This window comes from Budorcas taxicolor, chromosome 24 (genome assembly GCF_023091745.1).
Source record: "Budorcas taxicolor isolate Tak-1 chromosome 24, Takin1.1, whole genome shotgun sequence".
In the NCBI taxonomy this organism is placed as follows: domain Eukaryota; kingdom Metazoa; phylum Chordata; class Mammalia; order Artiodactyla; family Bovidae; genus Budorcas; species Budorcas taxicolor.
The window spans coordinates 18,886,854-18,908,334 of NC_068933.1; the positions used below are offsets into that span (position 1 = coordinate 18,886,854).

The following is a 21,481-nucleotide window of genomic DNA, read 5'->3' on the forward strand; positions in this document are numbered from 1 at the left end:
AAAATGTAGAAGATAGATACCCATGTGTTAGCCTCTTCTGGGTTTATAGTTCAGTTGACAAATAAAGCATAACTATTGTGTAATCTAACGGTCAACTGCCATTAGTAACTAATTTGGTCCAGCCGTGTAGTTTATTTCTTAGAAGTGGTTTCGTCATTTGTAAAATGAGGAAATTTGAATTGAATCTCTAAAATGTCCTCCAGTATTAATGATAATGAATTCAACTATATGATAATGAATTTTTATCTTTGGGGAATTAATACCCATTCTTAAGCTAAGGTTTGGGGAGCAACCTTGTTTTTTTCTAAAGGTCCTGAAATAGCTCACTTCTTGTTCCAGTAGTGCTTCTCACTGAACATTTCTTTTATGACCTATCTATCAATATTTGACCTTACGGATAATTATAGAAATTAGTGTTTTGCTGATCTTTCTTTCAAGAGGAGCTCCCCTGTCATATTCTCAAATCTTAATAAGCAAAGAATTTGTTCTCTCTCCTCCAAATTGTTCTCGGAAAAAGATCTCCTTATTTTCCCAGATGGCACTCGTAGAAAGAAGAGCAAAGTAAATCATTCTACTTTGTTCTGATAGATAATGCTACTGAAAGACAGCTTGAGAAATTAACCCTTTGGGTGAGAATGATTTAGTCCAACCTCCTCTCTCTGTTTTTTAAGCATCTTTAATTTTGCTTTAGTTAAAAAAAGAGTTCCCAAGGTAGTAACTTTAAAAGCTTTACAAATCACATTGTAATCATAGGAATATAAAGACATTTCTTCATGTGTCAGGAGAGATGAAGGCAAAGAACCTGAGATTAGGTCAGAGAATGAGTTCTATGTGATAGAAATTTAGGTACTATTTTTTTTTTTTAGATTTATTTTTGTTTATTTTATTTTTGGCTGTGCTGGGTCTTCATCACTATGCACGGCCTTTCTCTAGGTGCAGCGAGTGGGGCTACTCTCTTGCTGCGGAGCACAAGCTCTAGGGTGTGCAGGCTTCCTCAGTTGGGGCTCCTGAACTCCGAGCTCGGGCTCTAGGGTTGTGGTGCCAGGGCTTACCTGCTGCCTCGAGGCATATGGAGTCTTCCCAGACCAGGGATTGAATCTGTGTCCCCTGCATTGACAGGCGATTCTGTAACCACTGAACCATCAGTGAAGTCCTCTTAGTCTTTTTCAAGTTGGAGTATAATTGTTTTCCAATGTTGTGTTTCTGCTATTCAAAGTGAATCAGATACAGGTTATGAGTATATCCCCTCCCTTTTGAGCCTCTCTCCTGCACCCCGCCCTGTCCCACCCATCTAGGTCATCGCAGAGCTGGGCTCCCTGTGCTCCAGGGGAGCTTCCCACCAGCTGTTTGTTTCACACATGGTAGCGGGTATATGTCAGTGCCGCTCTTCCTAAGGCAGGAAGGGAATGAAACTGGCCATAATACAACAAGGCTAACTTTTTTTTTTTTTTTACAAAATTCCTGAGGAAAGGCTGGTCAACTCTCTCCAGCCCAGGGCTGTAGCTCCTTAGTGGTGATGTCTTGAAGCTATTTTTTTCTTTAGTGAATGTTGAGGTTAATCTTCCAACTAATCCTGAAGCTGATAAGCTCACTGCAGAATCTGTGTGGTATTCACATCTCTGTACCTCTAATTCTTTACTCTTATCTGCTGTTATCTGTTCTTATCTAAAAGTAGGAAAAATGTAGTAAAGTGAAGTTAGTTGGTCAGTGACTCTTTGCGACTCCATGGACTATAGCCTACCAGGCTCCTCTGTCCTTGGAATTTTCCAGGCAAGAATACTGGAGTGGGTTGCCATTTCCTTCTCTAGGGGATCTTCCCATCCCAGGGATCGAACCCAGGTCTCCTGCATTGTAGGCAGGTGCTTTTACCATATGAGCCACCAGGGAAGTCTAAAGTAGGAAAGATGTCAGTAAATTGATTTCATACCAAAATTTTCCTAAAGTATTTCTTCTGAATCCATTTCTTTGTGGCTTCTTTTTTAGGGAGGTGTGGTGGGTTGGTTTTTTTTTCCTCACTGCATGCCTTCCAGGATCTTAGTTCCTTGACCAAGAATTGAACCCAGAGCCATAGCAGTCCTAACCACTGTACGGCCAGGGAACTCCCTGTGGTATTTATTTATTTATTTATTTTGATAGCTTTGTTCACTGAGTTTGAGATTTTTTTTTTTGTATCTGTGAATTTAAAAAATCATAAACCCAAGTGTGCTGAACAGTCATGTGAGAATTGATGGGTTCTTTATTTTCCTATTAGTCTTTGTAATCTACTGACTTATAAATCTAAAAAATTTAATCTTACCTTTAGTGGAATTTCACAACTGTTAGAAATATTTTAGTATTCCAGTAACACGGGAAAATTTTGGGGAGACAATGCTGAGCAAAACGCACAAGCTTTAAAAGAAAACTCAGGTTATATATGCATATTAATATATATGTTATTAATAATCTGCCTTTTTTTAAGATTAATGATTTGACAGACTATATCAAGAGCCCTAAAAAGTCATATCCTTTGACTCAGTGATGCTGTTGTTCTCAGGAGGTTTTTCCAAAGGAAGCAACAACAGGTAGTCAAAGATTACAAAAATATTTCAGTTCGGTTCAGTCGCTCAGTTGTGTTGCTCTTTGTGATTCCATGGACCGCAGCACTCCTGGCCTCCCTGTCCATCACCAACTCCCAGAGTTTACTCAGATTCACGTCCATTGAGATGGTGATGCCTTCCAACCATATCATCCTCTGTTGTCCCCTTCTCCTCTGCCTTCAATCTTTCCCAGCATCAGGGTCTTGTCAAATGAGTCGGTTCTTCCCATCAGGTGGCCAAAGTATTGGAGTTTCAGCTTCAGCATCAGTCCTTCCAATGAATACTCAGGACTGATTTCCTTTAGGATTGACCGATTGGCTCTCCTTGCAGTTCAAGGGACCCTCGAGAGTCTTCTCCAACACCACAGTTCAAAAGCATCAGTTCTTTGGTGCTCAGCTTTCTTTATGGTTCAACTCTCACATCCATACATGATACTGGAAAAGCCATAGCTTTGACTAGATGGACATTACTTTGTTGGCAAAGTGACGTCTCTGCTTTTTAATAAGCTATCTAGGTTGGTCATAGCTTTCCTTCCAAGGAGCAAGGGTCTTTTAATTTCATGGCTGCTGTCACCATCTGCAGTGATTTTGGAGCCCCCCAAAACAAAGTCTGTCCCTGTTTCCATTGTTTCCCATCAATTCATGGCAAACAGATGGGGAAACAGTGACAAACAGTGGGAACAGCAAAAATAGTTAGTCCAGTGCTATTTATAAGTAAATAATATTTAATAATAAAACTAGAAACAACCTAAACAGAGAATGACATGTAACTCATGTTGTAAATTAGGGCTTCCCTGGTGGCTCAGTGGAAAAGAATCCGCCTGCCAGTGCAGCAGATGTAGGTTCAGTCCCTGGATCTGGAAGATCCCCTGGAGAAGGAAGTGGCTACCCAAGCCAGTATTCTCGCCTAGGAAATCCCATGGAAAGAGAAGCCTGGCGGGGCTACAGTCCACGGGGTCGGACACGACTTACTGACTAAACAGCAGCGAAGTGGTGTAAATTATCCTTTGTACATTTATTTTAGAAATAATTTGAGATGTTCTGACATACAAACCATTTTCTTTATTCTTTTGCGATTTTTAAATCATATTTTATATACTTTGGAAGAGGGAGCTCAGGAAGTGAAACTTCCATCAGTTGACTTTAATGAATCTGTTTATATAGACAAATAACTTCTATGATTTGTGTTCGATGCTGTTTGTGGCACTCCCATCTGCTTATACCAGGGTTTCTTAAATGAGTATTGGCCTTCATGGAAGCATAAAGTTTCAGCATATTTAGTGCTTTGTGAAATCCCCCCCCTACACACACACACACAAAGCTAAAATATGAATACATGGACTTCCCTTTTCATTTAGCTTGAACCTGTTTTATACTTGAGGATTAAAAATGTTCACTTGTGTTTCATAAAATCTTTTATTAAGGTGCTGCCCCAAAATCTATTATTTTAGTAATTTATTTTCTAACTAAGGAGCTACAGTGGGGGGAAAAAAAGACATTTACATTTTTATATTAGTATAGAAAATTGTATTTTCTATAGAATTCTACTTCTGTTTCTGTTAGTATATGAGTTATATAGCACTTATTCTGAGATCAGAGTCTCGGTTCCATGTGTTGGTGTGCATGGACATGTGTGCTGTTGAGATAAACATTGAGGCCTTTCTTCGTGCCCCCAGTAAAGGCTGGTTTCAGCATTCATGGCAAGAAACACAGAGCCCTGTTAGTGGAGATGCTGATCGTTTCAGTTCTTCCCTTGTTCCTATTGTCCTGGTTGTATTTAGGTCACTGAAGTATGTTTGAATACAGAGGAAAGATTGAAAGTTAGAAAAATGAGATCTGCTCTTAATTTACAATTTTCTAGGTTACAGAATGTCATTGTTTTCCCCTGATGGATATTTTATTTCTTCAGAACAGCACCATGATACCCAACTGACAGTACCTACCAAGATGAGCAAGTCAGTTCAAACAAATGTCTATCTGTGTGACTTATTTGCAGTCTTAGCTTAAATATTTGGGCCTTTCTTAAGCACTTCAGTTTAACCGAAAGCATAAGGTTTTAGTTATTTAGAAAATCCTTGAATTTGAAAGCTTTCATGGGTTGTTTTTAACGATTTTTTTTCAGCATTCAATTGAATTGCTTTAGTGTACTTAGAGCCCTTTGCGGCCATCACCACAGTCTTAATGTTTGTAGCATTTTCATTACTTTCCAAAAGAAACACGCTCCAGTTAGCAGCTGCTCCTCATTCTCTTCCCTCCTGCCCCTTCTTAGCCCTAGAGAACCACCCATCTGCTTTCTATAGATTTGCCTGTTCTGGACATGTCATGGAAATAGAGTCACACCATATGTAGTCTTTTGTGACTGGCTTCTTATACTGTGTAATTTTTGCTTATATTATCTTTTATTTATAATATTTGAAGTCTTAACATTGATTCCATGTTGTAGCACATACCAATCAATACTCCATTCCTTTCTCTTGCTGAAAAATATATTTCATTGCATGGATATATAACATTTTGTTATCTGTTTACCAGTTAGTAGACCTGTGGCTTGCTTTCACTTTTGGGCTATTGTGAATAATGTTTCTTTGACAAATCATGTACTATTGTGTATAAATTTTTGGACATAAATTTTTCTTTTTAGTAGATATGTCAGAGTAGATTTGCTGTGTCATGCAGTAACTCAGTTTAACATTTTTTGGTACTTCCAATAGAATACCACTTTAACTAGGAAGAATCAGTGGCTTTTGTTTTCAATTTTGAAGTGCAGTATGTTTGAGATTCACACTGAAAGCAGGGGAAAGAGAACTACTGGTGCCCTGAGTCTTCATCAATATTCAGCCTTTTTTTGCTGTGCCTGCCTAGTCTATCTGATAATCACCCTCCAAGGAGACAGTAGGGGGCCCTTCTGAAAGTGAAAAGGGCATTCTTTATAATTATGTTGGGACGATAAGCATAAATTGGGACCATCCTAGGCAAATTAGAACCAGTGGTCAACTCTGTCAACCAAAAAGAAAGAAAACCTATTGTCAGATTTGGCGTCCTTCTCTACTGCGATGAGTTAGGGAGGGGACAGTTTAAACAGCATCTTGCTTCTGTCTTCCATTTTGCCCATTTCCTCAAATGAAAAACTGTTTGAAAAGAGGTTGAGTCTGTAGCTAATATCTTAATTACCTATGTCCTTAATTGCAGGTTTGAAATGTAAAAATAAGGCAATTGAAATTAATCAGATAATGACTCATTGATTTTTCTAATGTTCACTTGAATGTGAAACATTTTGTTTCTTCCAGGAAACAACAAACCATTTCCACTGCAAAGCATCTTCGTCTGAGAAACTTTCAACTACGCTGAAAAACCGAAGACAAATTTTCCTTCCCTCTCATTTGAAAGGACTTAAAAGAGAAATAAATCGTCAGAGGTTTAAAGTTAATACTCAGGATGAATGATGGTAATTCAGATGGCAAGACAGAAGATGAACTGCAATCCTTGTTTATCTGTGATAGAAATGGAAACACATATGCACGCAACCGAAAACCACCACCTACCCAAAACGCTGCAACCAATAATGTGAGTTGGCATTGCGCCGACCCAGATGGCACGGTGGGTGACTATGAAACTGGCTCTGATGTGGACATTGGTGAAAACATTTCTTTAAACCCTCAGTGTGTTGAAGTACACGATCACCAAAAGTCTTCAAGCAATTTCATCAGTAAGGAGGCATTAGAGGTGCACACGGATGCCACGTGTCCATCTTTTGCACAGGTTGTAAATACAGCAGAACCCAAATATTTGCATAGCAGTTGTCATTCCCTAGGATCGTTGAACCAGAGTGTTGAGACATCTCTAACTTTTGTATGGAAAACTAACAATGATGATTTGAACTGTACAGACAATCCTACTGCCTTACTGCTCAACCAGACTTTTGACATAAAAGTGGATAATGTTAACTGTACCTTTGTAACACACGATACCACTGGAAAGAGTCAGTCTTTGCCTACCACTGCAAGCCTGCAGCCAACCAACACAAGAAGCATAAATACATCTTTATCCTGTTCCATTCTTCCATCTTCCCATTCTGATAAGATACATGTAAGAGAAACAAGTTGTGATCGAGAGAGCTTTGAAAATTCTCAACCTGCGGCATCACAGGCCCAGGACACAACTTACACAGTATTTTCTGACATGGTGATGCAAATTGATGTTGTTCCAGATACTGAAAATCAGTGTCATCATTCTTCGGGAAAGGTCGCCAGTGAGTACCCAGATGGAGCACAGCAAAGACGAGGCAGAGAAAAGGAGATACAAGCTCTAACACAAGTTTCTGATGGCATGGATGTTCCCAGTGGGTCTGTATCACAAGAGTTCTTTTGTCCATCTAAAGATGAACCAAATAGGGAGACACATTCACAGAGCTCGTATGGGCAAAAGGAAATGGGCCAAAATGTAAAAGAAACAGTGTCCAATTGTCTAATAGATGATGAATGCCCTTTACTGGTGCCAGCTGTTAATAAAAGCAAAACCCAAGTGCTGGGCCCAAAACACCAAGTCACTGTGACTAAAGACACACCAACTGCCTCCAATGAAAAGCATTTGGGAACCCAAAATCGTACCATAGAACTGATACCGAATAGCCGGCCAGGACAAAAGGAAGCGTCACTACTTGAGCTGACTTGGAATGCAGATGATATGGTCATCAGTACAGATAACAGAATTTGCATGTCCACGCCAGTCCTTGAACCCATGAACACAACCTTTTCTGTCTCACCTGTTGAAGGTGTGGAGAAATGTAGCAAAGTGCAGACGAGTAATCGAGAGCCCCGATGTTTACCAAATTTGAAGGCAGCACCAATGATTGTGTCAAAACTTAACCTAGGAAAATCTACCACCAAAGCAAATAGCCCCCTAGGCAGCAAAGTTCGAAAAGCCAAAATTATAAGTTACCCAAAACCAAACTTCAAGAACATTAAAGCAAAAGTTGTATCCAGACCCGTGTTGCAGCCCAAGGACCCTGCTCTATCAAAGGCTGCACCCAGACCTCAGTTAACTGGTGCCTCATCTCCCTCATCAGTGTCTTCTTCAAGACAGTCAACAGGTTTAAGCAAAACAGCAACATATGACTTGAATGCAGACCCCAAAGCAGAAATTCCAATAAACAAGACGCATAAGCAGCAGTTTAATAAACTCATTACGAGCCAGGCTGTGCATGTTACAACTCATTCTAAAAATGCTTCACACAAGAAGCATCCAAGAACAACATCTGCCATGAAATCAAATCAGGAAGATGTTGACAAAGCAAGTTCTTCCAATCCAGCGTGTGAGACTGGGTCCGTAGCTGCGGTTTTTCAGATCAAAGATGAGCTCCCTGTGAAAATGGAAAGCACAGAAGGCTTGGAAGTGCCCTCTGCTTCCCACATCGATAGGATTAGCCCTGAAAAGAAGGGTGAAGAAGAAAATGGGACACCAATGGCAAAACAGGAGCTAAAAAAGGAAATCCTGAGTGAGACCTCTGCCTTTGGTTCTCTGTTTTTGGTAAGTGAAATTTCTGCCTGCTTCAGGAAGTGGGGGTGGAAACAGTGGGGTGAATTAGCAATTGGTTCCCCTTTAATAGTGAATAATATTGCTGAACTCTGTGTGCAGATTTGCTTTCAGGTATTGCGGTATTATTCATTAATTCTTAGTACATTTTAGGGTGTTCATTGATAATATGCATATTGGAAAAAAACTCAATTTCAGTATTTTATTTTGAGCATCAATATTCCTTTTAATAGTAAGTTGAAAGGACAAGTTACTTTAATGTTTCTGTGTAATTAGTTGTTTGAAGTTAGATACCTGGTTGGATTTTATATTTATAAAAAAAAACCAAAACATTTTCTATGAACTTTGAACTGTAACAGACCACAGTTGAGAAATGTCTCAGCAGTGCTGGTAAATAGAGTTAATATGAAAATAGCTCCTGGGCTCCTCTGAGGAAGCCAGTCCGGGCAGTGGAGCCCCCTCTGGTGAACAGGAGGATTCTGGATGCTGCCTCTGATCAGCTAATGTGACTTCGGCCAAGTAGTATTTTGAGACACAGAGATGAAAGGATTGGGCCAGTAACTGTCTGAGATCTCTTGATGTCCTAATATATTGGCCCCTGATACTAAAAGAAAACCCACTGTATTTTGTATGGTGAAAAGGCTATATTTTTTTATGGCACTTGGCAGATATTTGGGTGTTCGATTTAAACAGGAATTCACATGCAGTTCAAGATTATTTTTCATTAAGCATGTATATATCTATTTATTTTAAGCTTTTAATTTTATATTTGAGTATAGCTGGTTAACAATGTTGTGATAGTTTCAGGCGGACAGCAAAGGGACTCAGCGTAGACATTAAACGTGTATGTAATGTTTGCCTAGAGCGTGAAGAAACTAGATTTCGGAGTTTTAGAAACATTTCAGAAGCTAGTCTTGCGCTCTGTGTGTTTGTCCTCAGTCCTGTTTTTGGTAGTGGGCACTGGCATGCATTTTCAGCCCACGTAAGGCTTTTCTTGGGCTTCTGTCCTGTGGGTCAAGAGTGGACGTGGGTGCCAGGTGCCAGGGAAGGAAGGCAGCTGTGAGTCATCTCTGTGAAGGACTCCCGTCTGAAGGAATGAAACATGTATGGTTTGAAGTGTTGGAAGGCCGTTGTGTTTTCAGGGCTTCTCTACTGGCTCAGCTGGAAAAGAACCCGTATGCCAACGCAGGAGACCACGGGTTTGATCCCTGGGTTGGGAAGATGCCCTGGAGGAGGGCATAGCAACCCACTCCAGCATTCTCACCTGGAGAATCCCGTGGACAGAGAAGCCTGGTGTGCTACAGTTCATGGGGTCACAAAGAACAGGACATGACTGAGCAACTAACAATTTCACATTTCACGGTACATCAGGAATTCTTAGGTCCTGTTAGAGATAGTCTTGAGCTAGGTCAGCTTAGAGATGCTTTAGCTTTTATAATAAATCTTTTTAAAAAGAATGGAAAACCATAGTGATGCCTGAACTACTGAGACTGTCCATTATTTCGAAACTCAGGTGTTTATTTTTTTAACTTCTTTTGAAGTCAAACTTAGGAAACTCATTGTATACAATTTTTAATTTGGTACTTTGCTAAATTAAATGATACGCTGTGGTAATGCTAAGAAACATTCTTAGTTTGCTATTTCTAGATACATATACATGAAAACAATAGAATTATTCCTCCTTGATTTCTGGGAGACTTTTTAATTGTGCATTGATCACCAACTGCCTCCCAAATCCTAGCATAAAGTTTCTTTAAATAACATTTGCTTTGACTATAAATTGGTTGTGTAATTTTGAAATGAAAAGCTTTTCTGATCCGTGCATCATGTAAGTCAGCATTTTATTTTCCACATGCAGAAGGAAATCCTGTTTTTCAGGCTGATGATGTGATAAAGAAATAAGGTGATAGAATCATCTGGTTCAAATGGATCCCAGTGTATCTTGGAGAAGAAGCACTTTTCATCTTAGAAATCTTGCAAAAAAAAAAAAAAAAAGAAATCTTGCAGTAGGATTTCCATATTTTTAGTACTGACACATTTCAGTTCAGTTCAGTTCAGTTCAGTTCAGTCGCTCAGTCATGTCTGACTCTTTGCGACCCCATGAATCGCAGCATGCCAGGCCTCCCTGTCCATCACCAACTCCTGGAGTTCATTCAGATTCATGCCCATCGAGTCAGTGATGCCATCCAGCCATCTCATCCTCTGTCATCCCCTTTTCCTCCTGCCCCCAATCCCTCCCAGCGTCAAAGTCTTTTCCAATGAGTCAATTATTCGCATGAGGTGGCCAAAGTACTGGAGTTTCAGCTTTAGCATCATTCCTTCCAAAGAAATCCCAGGGCTGATCTCCTTCAGGATGGACTGGTTGGATCTCCTTGCACTCCAAGGGACTCTAAAGAGTCTTCTCCAACACCACAGTTCAAAAGCATCAATTCTTCAGCGCTCAGCTTTCTTCACAGTCCAACTCTCACATCCATACATGACCACAGGAAAAACCATAGCCTTGACTAGACGGACCTTAGTCGGCAAAGTAATGTCTCTGCTTTTGAACATGCTCTCTAGGTTGTTCATAACTTTCTTCCAAGGAGTAAGCGTCTTTTAATTTCATGGCTGCAGTCACCATCTGCAGTGATTTTAGAGCCCAAAAGAAGAAAGTCTGCCACTGTGTCCACTGTTTCCCCATCTATTTCCCATGAAGTGATGGGACCAGATGCCATGATCTTCATTTTGTGAATGTTCAGCTTTAAGCCAACTTTTTCACTCTCCTCTTTCACTTTCATCAAGAGGCTTTTGAGTTCCTCTTCACTTTCTGCCATAAGGGTGGTGTCATCTGCATATCTGAGGTGGTTGATATTTCTCCCGGCAATCTTGATTCCAGCTTGTGTTTCTTCCAGTCCAGCGTTTCTCATGATGTACTCTGCATAGAAGTTAAATAAGCAGGGTGACAATATACAGCCTTGACGCACTCCTTTTCCTATTTGGAACCAGTCTGTTGTTCCATGTCCAGTTCTAACTGTTGCTTCCTGACCTGCATACAGATTTCTCAAGAGGCAGGTCAGGTGGTCTGGTATTCCCATCTCTTTCAGAATTTTCCACAGTTTATTGTGATCCACACAGTCAAAGACTTTGGCATAGTCAAGAAAGCAGAAATAGATGTTTTTCTGGAACTCTCTTGCTTTTTCCATGATCCAGCGGATGTTGGCAATTTGATCTCTGGTTCCTCTGCCTTTTCTAAAACCAGCTTGAACATCAGGAAGTTCACAGTTCATGTATTGCTGAAGCCTGGCTTGGAGAATTTTGAGCATTACTTTACTAGCGTGTGAGATGAGTGCAATTGTGCAGTAGTTTGAGCATTCTTTGTCATTGCCTTTCTTTGGGATTGGAATCAAAACTGACCTTTTCCTGTGGCCACTGCTGAGTTTTCCAAATTGGCTGGCATATTGAGTGCAGCACTTTCACAGCATCATCTTTCAGGATTTGAATTAGCACTGACACATTTACTTACTGACAAATACTACAAACTCATTTTTCCCCCCATGGTACTGTTTTTTGCGCAGTTCTCTCCAATATCCCTATTCACTGCTTACACATTTCTGTGCGTCACAGGACGGGGGCTGGCCAAACCGCCACTGGCCACAGGCTTTTTACCGACTATAGAGAGCTGAATGAATGAGCCTCTGCCTCGTGTTGTAGGCAGACCCCTGTGTTTCTTGGTTACTTCAGCAGTACCTGAAGATTCTGGATCTGCCCTGGGTCCATGCTGAGACAGTGCTGGAGGGATATGCGTTTTCTCTGTGCTCTGTTGGTCTTGAGCAGAATTAGTCCTTGAGTTTACCAAATCCTTAGGTTGCCTACACCTTCACAGCTGTTTGAGTGAGTGAGTGTCAGTCGCTCAGTCATGTCTGACTCTGTGACCCCAAGGACTGTAGCCCACCAGGCTCCTCTGTCCATGGGATTCTCCAGGCAAGAATACTGGAGTGGGTTGTCATTCTCTTCTCCAGAAGATCTTCCCAACCCAGGGATCAGACCCTGGACTCTTACATTGCAGGCATATTCTTTACTATCTCTGCCACAAGGGAAGCTGGTCAGGGCTTATCTGAAGCTTCAGAGAAGTTCTGTCAGAAGGAACTTGATTTTAATTTGATGCATTTGAGTGTAGCTACACATTACAGAGGTTTTGTATTGGTGATAGTGTGATGAAAGGAATGCGAAATTATCTAAAAGCAAGGAAACATATTTCTTCAGTGACTGCTCTGGGTGAAACCCTCTGCGCCAGGCTCTTACGTATATTATGCCATTTAATTTTCCAGAATGTTCAGGTGCTTTATATATTATCATTTACTCTTTCCAGTAACAACAGGCAAGTTCTTAGCTACAGTTTAACGATTCATAGAGGTTACTTAAAATACACACACAGCCGGTAAGTTGTGAAAGCTGAGATTCAAACTCAGGTCTCCTGACCTGAATCCTGGCCCTTTCTGCTCCACACACTGAGCTTTCAGAATTTCAAGGAATGTTGGCTCTAAAAGGCAGAGCAAATCTGATTTGTTAAAGATTTACTTTGTAAGTTGGTTAGTAGTTTGGGTTACTTTTTAAACATTTTTCTCTGGGGGGGATTACCTTAGCCAGTTTCACAATGGTTGGAGAAGATTTTTTGTCCTTTGCTTGCTTTCTTGGCCAATTTTACATTGCTTTCCAGTGTTCTCTTAGTGTATTGCCCTATTTAAGTTAGTTTTTAATTCACGTAGTGGATATCATCAGCATGGGCTTTATATCGCTCTGTGGGAAATTATCTACTTCTGACTTACTAAGCAAGGGTCCTGCTGGGGAAAAGGCAGCGCAGAGGTTCACATCACCGATTTTGGAGATCGACATGGTGTCACATGGTAGCTCCATCCATTCACTGGCAAAGTGGCATCAGGCTAGTTACTTGGTCTCTGTGAGGCTCAATTTTTCTTTATGTAATGGAAGAATATAAACCATGGCTTACAGTGTTGAAATTTGTTCTTGGAGTAAACCTCGGGCTCTCACTTTCTATGTGTACATTTATTGGGTGCCCACTGTGTGCCTTAGGGGGCTTCCCAAGTGGCTCAGTGGTAGAAGAATCTGCCTGCCGGTGCAGGAGACATGGGTTTGATCCCTGGGTTGGGAAGATCCCCGGGAGAAGGGAATGGCAACCCACTCCAGTATTCTTGCTGGGAAAATCCCATGGACAGGGGAGCCTGGTGGGCTACAGTCCATGGAGTCACAAAGGGTTGGACACAACTGAGCAGCCAACACACACTGTGTGCTGCATATGGTGGTGATTGTTGGGATATAGAGATGGAAAGACCCAGCCCCTGGCCAAGCCTAGAGTCTAGTGCAGCGGGCATTAGAATCTAAAGAAAGATGGGCTGTCAGGCTCTCAGCTGGGGGTGTGTATGGCTGCTGTGCTGGTGGCGGTGATGAGGAGAGAGATCCAGGAAGGAAGGCTTCTAGGAGGGAGAGCACATGGATCACCAGCTGAAGCTTGAAGATCAAGGATGAGTTGGAAGGGTATTCTGGGTGGAAGGAATAACACGTGCCAAGATGAAGGCGTGTTGTCTTGTGGGGGTTGCAGGGTAGTGAGGATGTCTGGAGCTGGGAATGCAGAACCACGGGCAGTAAGGAACCAGTGAAGAGGAGGGCAGGACCGCCACACCCCAGAGGCCTTTTTCAGAAGAGCTGACTTTATCTAGGAGACCTAGGGAAGCCTCCTGGCCCAGTTTGGACTTTTGAGAGATGCCCTGAGCAGTGGAGTGGGAGATGCTTTGGAGGCGGGGGAAACCAGAACATGGTTCCAGGCATCGCAGAAATGAGGCAGCCTGTGCTCAGGCAGACTGACAGGGGCTACATCTGTCAGCATTTGTGGCATTTAACATTAAAACTAAGACATTTCCAGAGTGTATATACATTTGAAATAAAGATAAATCCGTTGCGTGTTAATATAACATTTTAAAAACTAACCACATTTTCCAAAACAAAAATACTTAATGAAGAGACTGGCACTGTTCTACATTTTTGTAAAGTTAATGTCTGACTTAATTGAAGGTGGTTGGGTTATGCCTCTGTCTGCTGTGTTCTGTGTGTGTGGTTGGAATGGTGATACAGAAACATACAGAAGTTAAGAAAGGAGATTTCTAGAGACAGCTTTCACTGTGTAAGTCAGGTGTTTGGGCACATGGTAGTGAATATGAGAAAAGCTAAGTTTTGAGATGGGTGGGTAAAATTCACCTGATTTCTAGAAATTGCTTCATGTTCTTCGGCTGTGAAATGGAGTGTGGTTAAAACATCCTGAAGGGTTATTAGGATCATGAATTGATATGTACATTTTGAATGTACTTTTCATTTTAAAAGGGCTGTATGTTGATTAGTAAAAAAAACAACAATAATATGATTATTGCCAACATTATTGGGTCAAGGCACCTGAAGTATGCTAAGTGAGGCAGATGAAGAAAGAAATTAAATATGTGGGGAACTCAGGAGAGAGTGCTGACTCAGACATGAGGGCTTAGTGATGGTTGAAAGAGTGGACAAGGTCATCTGGGGAGAGTATATGGTGAGAAAGTTTCCAGGGCCAAGTTTAGGACACTTGCCATGACCAGCATTTAAAGGCAGAGAAGAACAGAACCCAGAGAAGGAATAACCAGATGGATAGACGGGAATCCAGGAAAGAGCTCTGTGGGAGAAACCAGTGAAAGATGGCATCATGGGGGCTGGAGACCATGGAGAGGAAATCTAGGGAAAGAATTGAAAGCTATAGCTTGAATTTAACTTGCGGCACCAGTCACCTTGGGCACAGTTTCCCTGATGGGAACCAAGGCAGGTCACGGTGAAGCAGAGAGTCAAGTATCAAGAGCAGAAATGTCTTCATAGTAAAAATGAAAAATATCCACTGGGCGTATCTGTTTAGACAGAAATTGTTTCTTTCCCATACCTACCACCATCAGGAAGTGGTGGTGTGGGAGTGGAAGGCGTGACCTGGACTGACGTCTTCCCTCTTTTCCCCACAGGATTCCGCTTCCAAACCTGCAAGCATCTCAGGTGGGAGACCGGCTACGCCCAACTCCTCCATTCTGAGGAAAACACCTGGTCCGAAAGCCAGAGTGGGGCCTTCTGTTTCCTGTTTGAGGCGGAATAGTGACAGCAGAAATCTCACCTCCGATCGGGCCATGTCTCCCCAGAGGATCAGGCGTGTGTCCAGTTCTGGTAAGAGTCAAATAACTCAGCTGTGCTGTAGAGCAGCTCGTGAATTATTCAGATTTACATCGGTCCCATCAGGAGCCTGTCTCAGAGAGGCAGGTTTTGGTTCTAGAACACTAGTGCATTGTGTCACGAAAGCGTTTAGTCTTTTGTGGTCCAGCATCTTGCACAGAGAAGGTGGAAAAAGAAGTCCAAGACACAGCTCTGATCCTTGAGCAACGCTGATGGCTAGTTGGGGAGAGAGATGTGTATAAACCGACATAAAAGCTCTCCAGAGGCAGGCATGTCTCCATATACAAGAAGGCCCTCGTCATACAGGAATCATTTCACTTTCAGATGTTTTACCAACAGTGAAGTGCTCAATAATACTTGTGTGATACATTCCCTTCATGATGTGCCCTTATCAAAAATGAGACTAGTGTTCTTCTTGAATTTTACTGAAAAGTGTTTTATAAAATCTTCAAGGAGGAATGTCCTTGGTGGTCCAGTGGCTAAGACTCCACGCTCCCAATGCAGGGGGCCGGGGTTTGATCCCTGGTCAGAGAACTGGGTCCCACATGCCACAGCTAAGACCTAACGCAGTCAAATAAACATGTTAAAAATCTTCGGGGATATGAAGGTGACTACAGAGGTACATTTTTCTAATACAAGTGTTGTTTATATTGGTTTGCATATTAGAAGTAGTGAAGGCAGATTTATAAAATTTGAGAGCTTCCAGAGTAGCTCTTAAATGTCTTCCTAAGTTTGGCTGAGGTTAGCATTTCTCTGTGTAACAAACTCAGAACAGGAAGTGGGGAAGGCAGCCCCTTTCAAAGAGTCTAAGACAAAAAGCCTGCTGGCCATTCCAGTTGACTGAGAGCACTCCACAGGGGACACCCCTCATTTTAGCAGGTATAGCACTGAGCAAATGAAAGGCATGTCAGATAGATTTAGAAGTGAGTTCCCTTATAAAAATAGTGGCTGCTGTTGAATGGTCTAGGGGAGAAAGTGCCTCAAAGTTTCTGTGTCCTCAGACATGAGAACATTCTGCAGAAACTTAACAAAACCAGTGAAATCCCCAGGGATCTCTTTACCTGTCTACACCTTAGGATTTTGAGGTTTTATTTTCCAATCCTATTATGAAGCCGTTACGTGAGAAGCTTATATAACATGCAGACAGGTTGATTTATTTAGGTCCAGGCCCAAATAAATAAGGGCTTGTGCACCCAGATATTGAGGGTTGTGAGGAGCAAACCCAGGAGGAGGAGGAGGAAGGGGGCTTTGCACGCATTTCCATTTCTACCCCCAGAGGAACTCTGGGAGAGCAACAGTAAGAGGCGCTCAAGACGTTGGGAGAAGCAATAAACCTTATTCGGGATGTTGCCAGTCTGGGGAGTTGGGCAGAAGTGAGATCAAAGCTTTGGTCCTTACTGCTGCTGCCATCCAAGACTCACAGATTTGCAGATGGGAAGCCCCTTTCCTGCTCAGGCATCAGGGGCCCCTGTGGCCTGGCGGCCGGGAGGGCCATAGCCATTGGCAGCCAGGTCTGTTGAGAGGAGCGCTACCTTATGGCAGGGCCGTGGCCCCAGGGAGCTGCCTGAGCTAGTCATGTACCTTCCCGCAGCTTCTGTGAAGTGACAGGGTTTGAGACTGTCAGGCTTTTGCAGTCCTCATCTTTCTAGGGACGGTGTGGAGCTCACCTAATTTTCTGAATAGTGGCTGCTCGTAGTATAATTCTATCACATGGTGCTCAAATCCCAGAAAACCTAAAGCACACACACTTCTACAAATTAGGCCAGTACCCAGAATATATTGCAAAAGATGAGATTCTTTTATATAGGTGATCCCACCAAGGAGTGACATATTTTTGAAGTCCCTTTACTGTATGCTACAGAATGCCATGCCTTAAAGAGAGAAAAGTAGGTCTGCCTAGTCTTCATGAAAAGACAGGACATTTTTTGAGCTTTTATTAACCTGTGCACATAAGCTTAATAACTAAGTTATGCATGGAGAGTTTTCAATCCAAGTTAAAAACTCAATTAGGCAAAAACTGAATCTCATACTTGGTAATTTTCCATATATAAATGCAAAAAAATGACTGTAGCCAGAAATTGTGTGGGTTTGCATTTGAGTTGAATAGTTGGAAGGTTAACTTGGTGATGCTATGTTTAAAATGTGTTTATTTTTAATAAAATTAATAGCAACTATAACTTGTTTGCACGCTGACAGTAAATTGAGAGGTGTTTGTCATAGAGAACAGGAAACTTAATCATCACAGAGTTAGAACAGAAAATCAAACAGCAAAAACAATGTGCCTTTGGATCATGGAGAGCATGATGCCATTTGCCGTACAATGAAGTGCTTGTGTCTTCGAAAATTGAAACCAAATGGACATCCCCTGTGCTCATACAAAGTTGCTCTCCTGAAAGGTAACCAGCAGGAATGTTCCAGCCCACTTGGGGTTTTCAATAAATCCTTTCAGAGAACTAAGGAGAAAACCAGACCTGGAGCTGTGAAGTAGCCATTTTCTTGAAGCTATAAAATGAGTATGAGGAAGACTTGCGATTAAATCCAATGGAACTTTTCCATTTCACTTGTCAAAACTCGGGAATTGTAATGTACAGCCTGAGAACTGTAGTGAACTCTGCTATCTATTAGTATATAGGAAAGTTGTTAAGAGAATAAATCCTGAGAGTAAGTCTCCTAACAAGGAAAAAAGTTTTTTAATTGTGTCTATATGAGATGATGGATGTTAACTAAACTTATTGTGGTAATTACAATACATGTAAGTCAGACTATTACGCTGCACACCTTAAACTTACACGGTGATGTATGTCAATCACATCTCATTAAAACTAGAAATAAAAAAGTAACTTAAATCTGGAAGTTTATATGAAACCAGATTAGTGATTAATATGCAAGTTATCTTTGCATTTTTGGAGTATGTGTGTGTTTTAACCACTCAGATAAGATGACATAAGCAAGGAAAAATATTTCTAATAATAATCATAATGCCAGTAGTAGCAGCTCACACTTGTTAACATGCTTTCCAGGTTCCAGGCTTTGTCTTTATCGTCTCACCTATAAGTTCCTTTACTCCTCACAATAGGTCTGTGAGGCTTACCTGCATTTTACAGAAGAGGAAACCATCACACTGAGGTTGACTCATTTGTCCAGGTTGTGCAGCTAGAAAGTCACAGAGGTCACAGATTCTGACCAGTAACAGGGCTCAGAGTCCGTGCTCTTCACCTTGATGTTATCAGCCCAAAGAAACACTTTCAAGTTAACCATGAGTTTTGGAAAAATTCTTAGGCTCAGCTGAATACATTCGAAACTGTGGCACGTCTCTTGTCTTCACAATCTGTATCAATTTACTGTGAGGAAAATGGTTTTATGTGGGCATTGCAGATTAATGCTGTTGAATAAAACAACTGCTTAGGAAATACCTCGAGATCGAGTGCCTTCAGAAACTGCCTGCTACCCTCTTTCAGAGGTAATACCAGTTCTTGCCTGGCTTTAGATCATGAATGTGTGTGTTCCTTCATAGCCACTTGTAATTGCCCTGCCAGGGGCCAGCCTGAGGTAGGCAGGATTACAGAAATAAAGCAGAGTATGCCTCTGCCGTGGGGCACCTTTAAACTAACTACCTGGCGAGGGTGAGAGCGTGTTCCTACAGCAACCGCAGAGCAGCTCAAAGGGATCTGTAAGCGGTGTGCAGAGGGCCCTTAAGTGCTTTAGAATTTGGAGGAAAAGAAGGATGTTCAGGGACCCGTCTGATTATACCAGAGTCTGAAGCAAGGCCTCATGAAGGAACTGGTTCTCTTTCTCCAGAAGAAAACTAAAGACCATTTCCAAAGGGTAAACCTTTGTATTCATTCATCTAATGTGGATTCATAAAATAAATTCCTCTCAGACCAGGAGTACATCCCAAACCTGTAATGACTTGCCTACCCTTCTAGGTTTCCCTTCTTTCCCACTCAGTTGTTTTTGTAAACCGGCTTCTTGTTGATTTAGTGCTCGAGTGTTTTTCTAAATTGTTTCAGCTTACTTCTGTACTGTTTCGGCCTTTTCAAGGCAAGAGTTTGAGAGAGATAGCAATCAAAATTATGAGAAATGTAGTCACGCTTGCGGAAGTACTGAAAGCCAGGGAAGATCACCTAATAACCATTCTAAAAGCAAACTTGAATATGTTGCTCATAGAGATGTTGTTTATTTGTATGTAATTAAACCACTCACTCACTCACATTTTAAAGAATGTATCTCAAGGTTTTTCTCCATAAAAAAATAATAATAGTGTTTTTTCTCCATAAAGAAATAATAATAGTAGTTGTTCTCCATAAAAATAAAAAAAAAAATAATAGTAGTAAGGTGTTTTGAGTGCTAACTGTTCTAAGCTTTTAAATGTATAATTTAGATTATAATTTCTAAATGTGTAATTTAATTTTCACAACTCAGGATGTATATATACTATGATTATTCCCATCCTGCAAATGAGGATTTTGAGATTTGGAAAGTTTAAGCAGTTTGCCCAAATTGACATGGCTAATAATTGGTGGAGACAGGAGACAGGCCTGGGAGTCCCCAGCTCCATGCCCCTGCCTGTTGGGTACTCGCAGTCATTGAATAAGCCTCTGAGGGCTTGCTTGTGCTGGGATCTCCTCTAAGCACTGGGCATGAAGAGGTGGCATGGAAGAGGCAAATTTTTGCCTTTGTGGAGCTTAAATTCTAGTCAGAAAACCAAGTAGTGGATAAAATGTTGTGTGTGTAAAATGATAACGGCTAAGGACTTCCCTGTTGGCTCAGATGGTAAAACATCTGTCTACAATGCAGGAGACCTGGGTTCAGTCCCTGGGTTGGGACAATCCCCTGGAGAAGGAAATGGCAATCCATTCCACTACTTTTGCCTGGAAAATCCCATGGACAGAGGAGCCTGGTAGGCTACGGTCCATGGGGTTGCAAAGAGTCGGACATGACTGAGCAACTTCACTTCAAGGAGGGAAACAGAGCAGGTTAGGGAGTTAGGTCTTTAAATAAGGTGACATATTTGAGCAGACACCTGGGGGAGGAGGAGGGAAATATCTGGTTATCAGGTGGAGAGAATGCAAGTGAGAAGACCAAGGCAGTGGGGGTAGGGTCTGAGAACCAGGCAGCTGTCCTAGGTGTGGGTGGGTGTGTATGTCTGAGAGAGAGAGAGAGAGTGTGAGTATGAGGGACTGGGGATGAGGCCAACCAAGGAGGGCCTTGCAGACACCGCAGAGACAGTGTCTTCTCTCTTCTTCTTTATTCACATCATTGCTGTGAATTCTTGATCATTCCACACTGTTCTCACTTGGCAAGTAATTCTGGGGATGATTGCTTCACGCAGTGACTCACACACCGTGCAGTCTGTCTTATTTGTCCATTCAAGAAATGTTTGGCATGCCTGCTCTGTGCCGGGCGGTCTGCTAGATTCGGAGAATATAAACATGACTTATGTGCCCTATTAATGAACTCCCTGGTTGGAGGGTGAGGTAGGAAAGGGTTACAGAAAATCATTTGAACACCACCTTTTCCTTCTTCATACCCCAGCTGAACTGTCCTGTTTTCTGTGATAACCTGCATTTATTGTGCTGGGCTATAGTTATTTTCTTCCATCTCCATGCCACCCATAAGGATAGAGTCCAGGTCTTAGTTATTTTTATCCTTTCCAGCCCTCAGCACAGTGTACCTATTGCACAACAGGTGTTCAAATGTTATCTGGCTTGACTTGCCTGGAAACTTGTATGAGGTACCGTGTGTCCACAGTAAAGGGAACACCACTAACTTAGCCAGAGGGAAGACTGGAAAAGGGTGGTGACATTGAGCTGGCCTTGGAATGTGCCTCTGGGGGCGTTTCCAGGCCTGGGAAGTTGCTGGCGTTCCCAAGGGTGCAAATGTAGCCTTATGAGGGACCTGGGGTGTTTGGGGAAGATAAAAGGTGGTGTCAGCCATGCTTCAAGCAGGCCGTGTGTTGGGTAAGTGATGAGTGAGCCCCAAGAAAGGTTGAGGCAGATCAGTCCTAATAGTTTAGGCACAGACTTTTAAGAGTCACCCTGGTGTTTGGGAGTAGAGAGCAGAGTGAAAATAATAAAAATGTTCTTGCAGGAAGAGGGTCTGGTAAGCCCCACTGGTGGTGAATGGTCAAAGTTTCTGCCCAAC

The 21,481-nt window shown here is 41.9% G+C and overlaps 1 protein-coding gene across 2 annotated transcripts in view; it reads left to right on the forward strand.

Moving 5' to 3' along the window:
- The window catches only part of MTUS1 (microtubule associated scaffold protein 1), a 157,839-nt gene that overhangs the window by 24,555 nt on the left and 111,803 nt on the right, over positions 1-21,481 (forward strand). For both annotated transcript variants that reach the window (XM_052661294.1, XM_052661295.1), the window contains exons 2-3: positions 5,863-8,101; positions 15,136-15,331. In XM_052661294.1, coding sequence (XP_052517254.1) covers positions 6,011-8,101; positions 15,136-15,331 — 2,287 coding nt within the window. In that variant the 5' untranslated portion in view covers positions 5,863-6,010. The remainder of the gene's footprint in view (positions 1-5,862; positions 8,102-15,135; positions 15,332-21,481) is intronic.